Here is an 11,586-nt window from a genome sequence, read left to right on the forward strand (position 1 = left end):
CTGGGCACATAAATGCTCCTTTTGACTTCAAAGTATGGATTCATGTCATTTTTGGATAAGATAAAAATGCTGCTCTCCCAAGGTATTAAATAGTTATATTTACTCTCATTCACACTGAAAAATATATACATAGAGGAATATCTACCTAGAGCATAATGAGTTAGCAGCATCATGGGTAAGGATGAATTTGTAAGATGAATTGATATTGAGCTACTTCCTGGGAAATGGTTCCTGCAGTGGTTGCTACTTTACCCACTTTCTCACTAATACGGGACACATGATAATGGATCAGGTGTCTCTTTCCCTCATCTAAAAACAATCTAAAGACAGTGATGCACAACTAGTGTGGAAAGTGACCAGTTTGGGCAGCTGGGTCAGAAGTTTAGTTTTTCTTAGTTTGGACTGATGGCTCTAAAAACCAGACAAAAAGTCTGCTCAGTGTTCCTACCCAATCCACTCTCCTTCTCCACTCTACCTTCTCAAGTGCAAATAATCCCTCAAACTTCTGCTTGGCATCAAAGAGACTTTTCATTTCAGCAGAACAACAGGCAAACAGAGACAGAGACTAACCCACACAGAGCAGAGACCTAACCCACACAGAGCAGGGTGGGGAAGGTTCTAAGGTTTGCACTCCCAAGTGAAGCTCATTAAGCAAGTGCTTCTCAGTAACTACTTCTGAACTCCTTGAAGGTAGGATTTACAAAAATTTATTCAAAGTATTCTGACCCCGCCATGACAACATGTGTCATCTTAGGTGTCTAGATGATATGAACTGTGTGAAAAAGCAGATTACTGAAGTCCAATATATACAGATCTTTTGAACCAGACAGACAATTACAAATTAAAGACAATATATAGGAAATTAAATATTAAAAATATCAAGTAGATATCTCAATTTTATAGTGATGATATTATACTAGAGAACCCAAGATGACTATTACTGCTGAGATATGCAGAGCCATATATATAGCACAACACAAACTAGTACTATTAAACCAGAATATAGAAATTTTTAAAAGCATTTACTGAGTACTAATATTCCCTTTTTTGGTTGGACAATGATATAGCCAGTGTAAAACAAAATTGTGCGAAGAAGGTAATAGCCATTTACAGTTCAGGAAAAAATAAATTGCTAAGCAGACTGTCTCATACCTGTTGTACTATTGTTGTTAGTTCCAGACAAAGCTGTATGACATTATTTCTTGTTACTGAGTAATCTGTGACAGCAGCAAAAGGTGATCTAAAAAAAAAAAGAAAAAAAAAGAAAAAAGTTGAATAGCACTAGCATATACCCACTTGCAGTTTTTAAGTTCCTCTTTAAGAAATTCCATTCATAAAAGCATTGTTTCTCAGTTTACTTCTGGGCTGCCTTTGCTCCCCCAGAAGAAGCCCAGCTGGCCTTCTGCATTGGTTTGGGAATACCCTTATAAAGGCAACCTTATAAAGGCAGAAGGTACTGCTTCCTCCTGTGATATGAATAGTGTCCACATGTGAATCATATCAGAAAAGCTTTTGGCTGATTCTCTGGGATTCTTGGGATTTGATCTAATATCTGGTGAAAGTAGTAGAGGGACTCAGAATAAAGTAAAGTCTTTCTCTAGAGGGGAAAACAGTGTTTAAAGCCAAAGATGCATCAATGCTGAGAAGCAGCTGCAAAGCCTAAACTGGGAGCACAACCCAGCATGCCCACACACCGTGCTACAGTCAGAACTGCTTAGTGAAATGGACAGTGTAATCCAACATTTACAGACTTTACCTGTGTGTATCCTATACCTTAAAACTTCACATTAGAATGTTTAAAATGGTTGCCTACCTGGAAGTTTGCTTGCTTTCTAGAAGCACTGCTAAAATCTATTTGGTTAGTGAAGCTGGCAGTCATCTGACTTCTGTACTTCAAGCCTCTCAATCTATAAAACTCATACATATGACCTATATTCTTTATTCAAGAAGTAGCCAAAGACTAGGCAAAACTGGTATTTTCTCTAAGAGGAGTCAAGATCCTGACTTTATCAATGCTGTAAATGAGGTTTTTATGGGCATTATTAGCATAACAAAGATGGCATTTGTTCCTAATATACCTGCTTCAAGCATTTAAAACAAACAAGAAAAAAAAAGGTGGCAGTGTAGTTGTCTTTAAATTAAGATGGGTGACTAATCCCTTCCCCAACTGCCTTCCTTCATAACTTCACACATAGCTGCATATACCTTGGAGAGTTTTATAGCACTGCTTGGTATTATGTCCTCCATATTTAGGCCTAAAGACAAATTTCCAGTACAAAGCACTTTGCTACAAGCAAGTCCAAGTGATAACTGTAAATACAGTTCTACTGATACTAACAAGTTTCTAAATTTCTTTTCCATATGCAGAATTACTGAAATTTTAGTGCAGGCAGATTTGGAATTGTCCATTAATAACCCCATGTGAACACCCCTATCTCTGCTGGTTTCAGCTCATACTCTCTTTCTTCTCCAGGGCTCTCAATCTAGCCCTGATGGCTCATAAGACAGAATTAACTCTGAGGTGCACAATCAAGTCTATCAGCTTTAATTTTATATAATGCCTCACATAATGACATAAACATTCTGCCTGTATTTTCTAGAGAGAAAAGCAGTGTGTTCTTTTAAAATGAAAGAACAGACATTGGAAGCTAAGGTGAGTTCCAAAAGATGCCTTATGAAAGTTATTGGACACAAATATACACTCACAATTTAGAGTCCAAGGTTTCTGCAGTATATGATAAGCATACAGTAATTACACACTACACCAGGCCAACCCACAGACACACCCACAGATTATTTCTGAAGTTCAGGAGATATATTAGCATATTAAAGGAGGAAAAGTAACTGAACTGTTTGGTAACAAGCTATAACTGAGTTCAAGATGCATTTGCACAATGCATTCAGGCACATGGTGTCATTCTTGGGGCATCCTGTGTAGGGCCAGGAGTTGGATTTGATGATCTTGATTGGCCCCTTCCAACTCAGCATATTCTGTGATTCTATGATTCTATGATAATTGTGTTTAAAGAAGCACATTATTCAAGATGTACAAAACTCTGATTTTTCCTTCCATAATTGTAGCTGTTGAGGTTCTGAAATCCACCTGAAACCTTGATTTTAAAAGGTCATGATATTTAGGAACTTACTTTCATTGAAGATTAATGGAATCAAACCAGCAAACTGTATTATTTTACTTTAAGTATGGGTGTTAATACAATTTGATACTGAAATTACACAATTGGAATCTATTTGACATTTCAAGGCCTCCAGCATTTCTCTAAACAAAATCACACAGTAGGCTTTGGCTTCTAATACCACATCATCTTTCCTCATACTTTTGTAATTTAGTTTGGTTTCACGGTTCATGAGGAAAACAATGCTATTTTTACCATCATTACTCTTAGTGAAGATCATTAGAAATGCCCCAAATAAACTTTGTTGACATTAAAGAGCAGGGAAAGGGACTGAGACATTACTCATTTTAGTTACATTTAAGTAATTAAAGTAACTGGCAACAGCATGTCAAGCAGGCAGCAGGGGTGTCAGCAGGAGGGAGAAGACTACTAAAAATCAGTAACTAAGAAGTAAGATTTTGAGAAGTGCTTCACAACTTAGAAAGATGAGACAGATCCATGTTTTCTATAAACTTTGCTCCTGCAGAAAACCTAAGGGATCGTCTGTAGGTCTCTGTAGCTTATAAACCAACTCCCTCACATCAGTTTCTACAGATGCCTCTATAGAGTACTGCTGCAAAGAAAGACCAGTAATATTGCAATTCCCTTTTCTCTCCCTTCACAGTTCAGACCACATCCCTGGACACAATCTGCATGCCCAACTACACAGCCACTACCACATAAGCAGCTGGAGAAATGGTAAGGACCCCTAAATATTTGCTTTCAAAGGAAATGTATTTTAGTATTCCATCCCAAGCCTCAATGTCGTAGTCAGTCCAGCAAGACTTAGGATAACAACATGCTGGCAGTTTCAATCAAAATAGCAACAGAAACTTCACTGTAGGATCACAGACTGGACTTCATATGAGACACAGTGTAAAATACCAATCTGACAAAAAAATCTCTTCATTGGTAATATACCCACTGTTTATAATTTTAATACAGCATAATATTATTGACTGTGAATAGATGAATCAACTTGTATAAATGCCAATAAATCCTATATGTACTATAACTTCAGTTGGCTGCTAAAACACTTTTCTCCTCAAGGCACACATCAAGTATAAGAGATTTTCTGTTTAATTAGACCACTTCTCTCTACTTAAAAAAAAAAAATCCTTGGCTTGGCAGAGCCATTTCTATCACCTTTCAATTTCTCCGCTTTTCTTTCAAAGACACATTTTTCACAGTCCCTTGGACCTTCAGGTCTGAGGTACTTCATACAGCTCCAGTGAAGAAAATTCCCTGAGAAAAAAATTGCAATTTTCAACACATGTACTGTCCAATTTGGTTCTTTTAAAGTTAAACAGGAACTAAAGAACTGCCTTGGACTGGGGCCACATGTTGCCCCACTTCCTGCTGAGACATTGATCTCAGCATTTCATTGTCTCACCTCTCGCAATCACTTCCAAGATATTTCGAATACACATTTCCCTCTTTGTGGAACCTTTTTTACGGTTTCTCTTGTAATTCATTTGTTCTTCCTTCAAAATTGTGATTTTCTTTGCAACACCCACATGAAAACACCTTTGTAGCTCCACAGCATGCCTACCTGACCACATGCCCTTTCCACTCATTTCCTCTTCCAAACCTCTGCTGGTTTCCTCTTTTCATTCTTTGTCTATCCCTTCTACATCTGATATCTTAAGGAAAATAAATGTACATAATCACATGAATGCTTCTGCTAACACATGCAGGGTGTTTTTGCTCTTAGTCCCACATTTTCTCCATCTTTCTCCTTTCCAACACTTGAAGGCATTTGTCATTTTCAAACCCCTTTCACAAACGAGTGGGTAAGAGGTTTCAAGGATAATTAAGTTTGTACGCATTTTGTGATAATGAATACAACTGGAAAAGTGGGAACCTCTAAATTTTTCCACTGTGCAAACCCACATTGTGATCCTTTACCTTATGAGACACCACGGCCAGATGATGAGCTTTAAAACACCTCATCCACAGGGAAAATGTATTGGTGCTTACTTTTTTTTTTTTTTTTTTTAATTGAAGTGAATCAACTTCAATACCCTGATTTATAGGACATAAGGCTTTCCTAAGACAAGGCATGACAGAGCCACTGGTTCTTTTCACATTTTTTTAAACCAGTGTTTGACATAAATAATCTAAAAAATCTCTGAAATTTGTTTATACACGTGTAATCTAGGCAGCAACACACATGCATGTGTGTATACTTATATGAATTGAGACCTAATTAGCATTTTTAGCAGTATCAGCACCTTTCAGAATGAAAAAAAAATTATATTATCAAACATTCATTAATTAAACCACCCTGAAGGACTGGTAGAAAAAACAGCTACATTAATATAGCACAACTAATTCCATCACAGAATTAAGAAATAATACAGTACAACAGCTATTAATACTCACAACTGCTGATTGCACACGAAGGAAAATCCTTCAAACAATTAAAAATTTGTGAAGGAGAGGCATACCCTCAGTATTTCTACATTATCAACTTTTTTGTCCTCATACGCTTTAGCCTCCTCATCTGCCTTCTTCATATAACACTGAGTTAAAGGGAAATGATACATAGAAATAAAAATTTCACTTTTAAAAGCTGCAGTTTGGACAAATACAGACTGCTGTTAGTAAAAAACATCACACAAAATAAAAATTAATCATATTTCCCCACTACTTGTGGTATTGAGATATTTTATAACAATGGACATTGTGAGGGGTTTATACCAGTATCATACTTATTTTAACATCTTAACAAGGGAAAACATCCTCAGAGCCTTTTCATTAAACATAATAGTCCAGAAGCTTTTAAAGAGAGAGGCAACCAAGGCAGTAATATAACTCAGTCTTCAAAGGCAACATACTAAGTTCAAATAAAAATCTGAATGCACAATACTGTTGTATATTGACTGTGTCTAAGCCAGCTAAGATTCATAGTTTTAGGCTTTCATGAAACCAACATTTAATTTGTATTTCTAATGGAACTGCTTTATGTAGAATCAGGGAGGAATGCAGTAAAATTCACACTGGATAAAGGAATTCTTTAAATGAGTGCTCTATTAAACATTTACAGCTGTTCCAGGAGCACAATACAGTTAAGTACCATAGCATTCTGAGGCAGCCCTTACTGACAGGTTTGGCATACCATTTAAACCAGCATAAAGGGAAATGCATAAAGGAAACAAGATTCAAAGGTTTAAGACTAAAACCCAATTGACAGATAGTGCAATATTTGCATGGTAAGTAGAGTCGCTGAAGTCTTTTGTTTCTTTTTGCTTGGGTTTTCATTTGTTTACTCCCCCATCTTTTGTGCAAAGCAGATTCACCCTGTCAGGACAAGCAATAGCCAATAACCAGCTAACATGACTGTATGAAGCCTCTCATAAAGGAGACTCTAAATCAGTAACACTTTCTTTGTATGTAAGAAGTTATGGGCTTACAAACAATGCTCCTCTTTACTTAAAATTACAGAATAGTCACACCATAAACATCACTAGGGCTTATTCACCAGAAACAATGAGGAAAAGAAGCCCAGCTGAATACATTTTACCTACAGTAGAAGAGAAGAAAACATATGCGTTGAGTATGTCACAATGGTGAAAAGCAGGACATCCATTTTGGAGTGGGGAACATGTTCTGCTACTACAATGCTTTCATACAAAGCAGACTTAAAGGGTATACTAAATCTGAATACCTAGAACTGTTCAGTCATAAACAAAGAGCATTTACGTCATTGCAGCCTGCACTTCTCTAATGTATCAAAGGCATCACCAAAAAAAGCCCATGGTGTAAGGCTTGGAGATCCTGTTCTGCTGTCAACCATTGAAGAATTTGAATGTCTTTAACTTCAGGGAAAGATTTTACCCTTACTTAGTATAAGTGCTTCACAGAATATTAGTAATTTATGCCTGTATCAAAACAATTTGCCCACCTGGGGTTTAGAAGTTTAAGGATTACACCTCACCACTCTGTGAATGACCCTAAAGCAGGCCTAGACTTAGCAAAAAAGCCTTCTACTCTGAAATTTTACAATTTGTCACTTCTGCCAGCAATTTTATCTATATATTTTATATAACTAACAATTTCTATTTACAGTTAGGTTTTTTGTTCACCTTCTTGTTCCATTTTGTTCATGTATCATGTATCCAGACAGCAGTGGTAAATTAATCAGACTGATGCACATTTGTCAGCCTGCTAGCTTTTCTCTGGCCACAGCACTGAAAGTCTTGAAAACAAAAATCTATCTTCACAAGATCTCTTTGTTCCTCCTACTTAGACTGCAGTGTAATCTGCAGCAGCAGTTTAAGTTTTTTATTTCCAAAAAGGGGATAGTGCTAGTGTGCAAAACAAGAGCTACAGAAGAGTTGCTGTGAAAGACATATTGAATCTCTGCCCACACAGATGGCTGAGTCAAACAGTACACTAAAAAAATCCAGTGGTGCTTGACAAATCCTAATTCACGACCATTAAAATCAGTGACACAACACAGACGCAAAATGTTGTAGTAGTTATCTCATGGGAAGCTGACTGTATTTTCTTAAACTCTTAAGAGAAAAAGAAACTACCACATTATCTTAGTGCCTCTTTAATGAAGACTCAATAAAGCCCTAAAAACAATGAAGCCTTCCTCATCCCTCTTCTCTAAGTCTGCCTTTATAGTTTATACAGGTGTTAGTCCTATTGCTAAGATCCAAAATATTCTTTTGATGCTGCTCAAGATATCCAGTATAAGGAGTCCTTGCTCCAGATAACAAGGTCCAAACAATAGAGTAGGCAGAAGATATTTCAATGCCAAGATGCTTTGAGCATCAGGTAAGTAGTTTGTTGCCATAGACAAAAGTGTGGTTTTCCATCAGTCTAAATTATGTTAAGCATCAAATAGAAATGCATCATCCTTTCACAAAAGACTCACAGTTTTTCAAGAAAGTACCAATCTTGTTAGGAAATTCACTTGGAAGGATTTAAAGATTAGGGAAAAGCTATAAAGCAAAACATTTTTAAGCTATGAAGTTTTCTGAAAGAGAGGATACATTTTGTGGGCTGAGAAAGTAACAGGAAGTTAAAATTAGACTAAAACGTACCAGTGTGATGACAGTTTCTTTACAGGATGTTATTGGAGAGTTATTTCATGCTCCTCAAAATCGTCAGCCAACTTCTTTTGAAAATAGAATTCTCTACTAAGTTTTCCAGCTCCTATATGAAACTAAACCAAAAGACTTTTAAAGCCTGGCAATAAAAGCTACCCTAATTTTCAGTAAAACTCAATTTCTGACATACATTTGGAAGTAGGACTGCTCCAGGCAAAGACCTGGAAAAAAGAACGTCCTTGGATCAGCCCTGCACAGTGGCACTGCAAGAGGCACAGTGAAAGTAACTCAGCAAATCACAGCTCTCACACTCCTTTAGATAATTGTGCCAGGCCTAAAAAAATCCTTTAAAATTTTGAGTGTCCCACAGAAACATAAAAACAGCACCCACTACAGTGACAAGTGAAGCACAACCTCCATGGGGTGACCACCATTCCTTACACATAAAAACCACATCATTGCATGCCTATGCAAGCTGGAGCTGCTGCTAGCTGGTTTTCCCAGATAAGACCTCAAAAACCACTGCATAGGAGCAGCCTAACAGGGCTGATACATTCCTTCCCCCTATATGGTTTGGTCTTCCCTCTCACAATCCAGAAATGGAACTGGTAATAGGAAACAACCAAGAAACTAAGACTTCGGGTCCAGATTTAATAGTAATAGGTGTGCAGAATAAAATTAAATCCATGTTCCTTACTTTCAATAATCAATTTATAAAATTTTTCTATCTCCCCCTAGTGGCTCCAATACCTTCTTAGAAGGTATACAACAAGCAGAATCATATTGATCTCCAAATGTTGCCACTTCCTGAGAAAAATGCAGTTATTGGTCCACATTCATCCTCATTTGGGGACTTCACAAGCAAGAAAGAAAAACCTTACCAAAATACCCAAATGCTTATAAATCAGAAACGTGTTAAAATGTTTCAGAAAACACTTCTTAGAACCAGGTGTTTAGATCTTCAAAAGGACTTTCCGAGAAATTTGAAGCCTTTTTTGGACAGTCAAGACAGCATTGCTGAAAGTGTGATACTACCATGACTGCCCTCATTTTTAACTTCTTGGAATTCCTGGGTCTGATCAGCTGTCATTCCATTTCAGCTAAATGCAAAAGTGCACACAGAGCACCGTACTGCAGTGACACCCCAGCCCTCAGATGCAGATATTTTCTAGCATTAACAACTACCTTCTTCCTGAACTTCAATTATAAAATTCATATGAAGTTGCAAAGAACCCCATTATTTTACAGTGTGTTACATGTGTGTGTATATATATGAAAGCTTACTTCTTAATAATAGACTATTAAAAAAAAAGAACCAAAACCCCAAAAACCAAACAAACAAACAAAACCCCAAAAGAACCTTGACTTAGAAACTAACATAATCACAGTTTCAACAAGAAAACAATCAAGGTTATTTCTAAATAGAAAGAAGTGGTAAAAGCTGATCTGTCTATGCAGAAGAATATCTTTTTCTACTGTTCTTTCCATTATAAAGCCCAGAATGATTTGTTTCTCTCTGCCAAAAATGATTTTCCAGGGAGAAAAAGTGAAGCCTACAGGTTTTCCAAGTAATAACAGGTTAGAGACAGAGCTAAAAATATACTCCAAATTTTTCAAGTCTCAATACTAAAGTCCTTCCACGAGATTGCACTACTTCTCTACACACCTACTGTTAAATATCGAAAGAAAAATTTAGGAACCAACTTTAGGTACTTTGGGTTTGAAACTAAGGGAAAGGTTAGAAACGGAGTAGAAAAGAAGAAGCAACAGTAGCTGCACTCTCCTGAATAAAACAAAGAGCTTGCAGGTCAGCTTAAGAAATGGAAAAGATTCAGGCCTCACCTAAACCATTCATATGGAAATCATTTATGGGACAGAAGCCAGTTTTCCTCAGGATAATGAAACAAAAAGCAGTAAATTCAGATAATTCTGTTGAATTTTAAGTCACACAAAGATCATACTCTGAACAAAACTTCAGTTGCTGGATACAAAGTAAATCAAGATAAGCATTTTATTTTCTCTGATGAAAATTCACTGTGATGCATTATATAAAGACACACTGATAGACTGATTTTAAACACTTTAGGAATTTCAATGATCATCTTAAATACCTGCATATTACTCTTGTTAATATTAGAACAAGTTCACTACAAATGTAGCAAATGGGAGCATTTTAATCCTGGTCCCACATACTTTCTAGATAACAGAGGTGAAAGTGTAGAATGGTTCCTATTGCATCTGTGCAGTTTCAGATATTTCACTGCCATTTAAAAAACCTAAAACACAACATGCATGTTTATACACACACGCACTAGATAACTTTATTTTCACACCAATGTAATGAAAAGTGTGATCAATTTTGTGAATCGCATTTGACAGCATCAAAGCAATGAATCTGATTTACAGAGGTTAAAGTGTTAATATTAATATTATATTAATTATATCATACTATATGTATTATATATTATATATAATTTATTATAATAACATGATATATATTAATTTATGTTAATAGAAAAACATATATAACCTAATGATGTCATCCTGTTGCTTTACTGTATACACATATAGGGTCACAGTGCATTTGGAGGTATTGTACTGAAAAGCTAATTTGAATCACATGCTAAACATAAAAAAAAAGAATTGGTACAAACATCCCCTCTGAATATGTGAATTAATTCTGCTTCCATTCAGTGTCTACATTACATTTTGTAAAGAAGTTGGGGCTTTTTCATGTTCATGATCTGGTTACCTGTGAGAAATTTGGGAGATTTTACCTGTCCAACCAAGCCAGAAGACTTTTAGCTGCTCCAATCAGATCCACTACTGATGTCAGGAAATCATTAGGTAATTTGCGACTGGTCCTTCCATCATAGTGACCACTCCTCCTCCTCCCAGTAATGAAGTTCTGCAGATTTTTGGCAGATGCATTCAGTTTGTGAGAAAGGGTTTTTAGGTTTTCTGTTTCCAAACCATAATTCTGCATTGAAAAAAAAATAAAAAGAAAATAAAGTTAGCTTTACAGATGAACAGGAAGAACCAAGAACAACAAGACTGCCCTTCTACTTCAAAACTTAACCACTCCTAATAATTAAGGTAAAAAAACTCCCACTCTGTTTTTTTAAATGTATAGCATGTTCTGTTTTTGAAGCGCATAAAAGCGGAAGAAAAGAAGAGCAAAATTATGACTGATCCTTTAGCTCATTCTAAGTGTACTGAGAAAAACATCTAAAAATGAAGATAAAAACATAGTCTGTAAAATTGTTTTTCAAAGCAGTGCATCACTGCCAGCAGATCACCAGAATCATAGAATGGTGTGGGTTGGAAGGGACCTTAAAGATCATCTAGCA

General features: G+C 36.3%; 1 protein-coding gene across 8 annotated transcripts in view; it reads right to left on the reverse strand.

Moving 5' to 3' along the window:
* CNKSR2 (connector enhancer of kinase suppressor of Ras 2) overlaps positions 1-11,586 on the reverse strand; it is a 204,822-nt gene that overhangs the window by 144,954 nt on the left and 48,282 nt on the right. For all 8 annotated transcript variants that reach the window (XM_085050753.1, XM_085050763.1, XM_085050743.1 and 5 more), the window contains exons 3-4: positions 11,014-11,216; positions 1,153-1,240 (exon numbers count right to left, since the gene is read on the reverse strand). In XM_085050753.1, coding sequence (XP_084906879.1) covers positions 1,153-1,240; positions 11,014-11,216 — 291 coding nt within the window. The remainder of the gene's footprint in view (positions 1-1,152; positions 1,241-11,013; positions 11,217-11,586) is intronic.

The sequence above is a fragment of the Lichenostomus cassidix genome, chromosome 1 (assembly GCF_008360975.1).
Source record: "Lichenostomus cassidix isolate B80296 chromosome 1, HeHo_3.0, whole genome shotgun sequence".
In the NCBI taxonomy this organism is placed as follows: Eukaryota; Metazoa; Chordata; class Aves; order Passeriformes; family Meliphagidae; genus Lichenostomus; species Lichenostomus cassidix.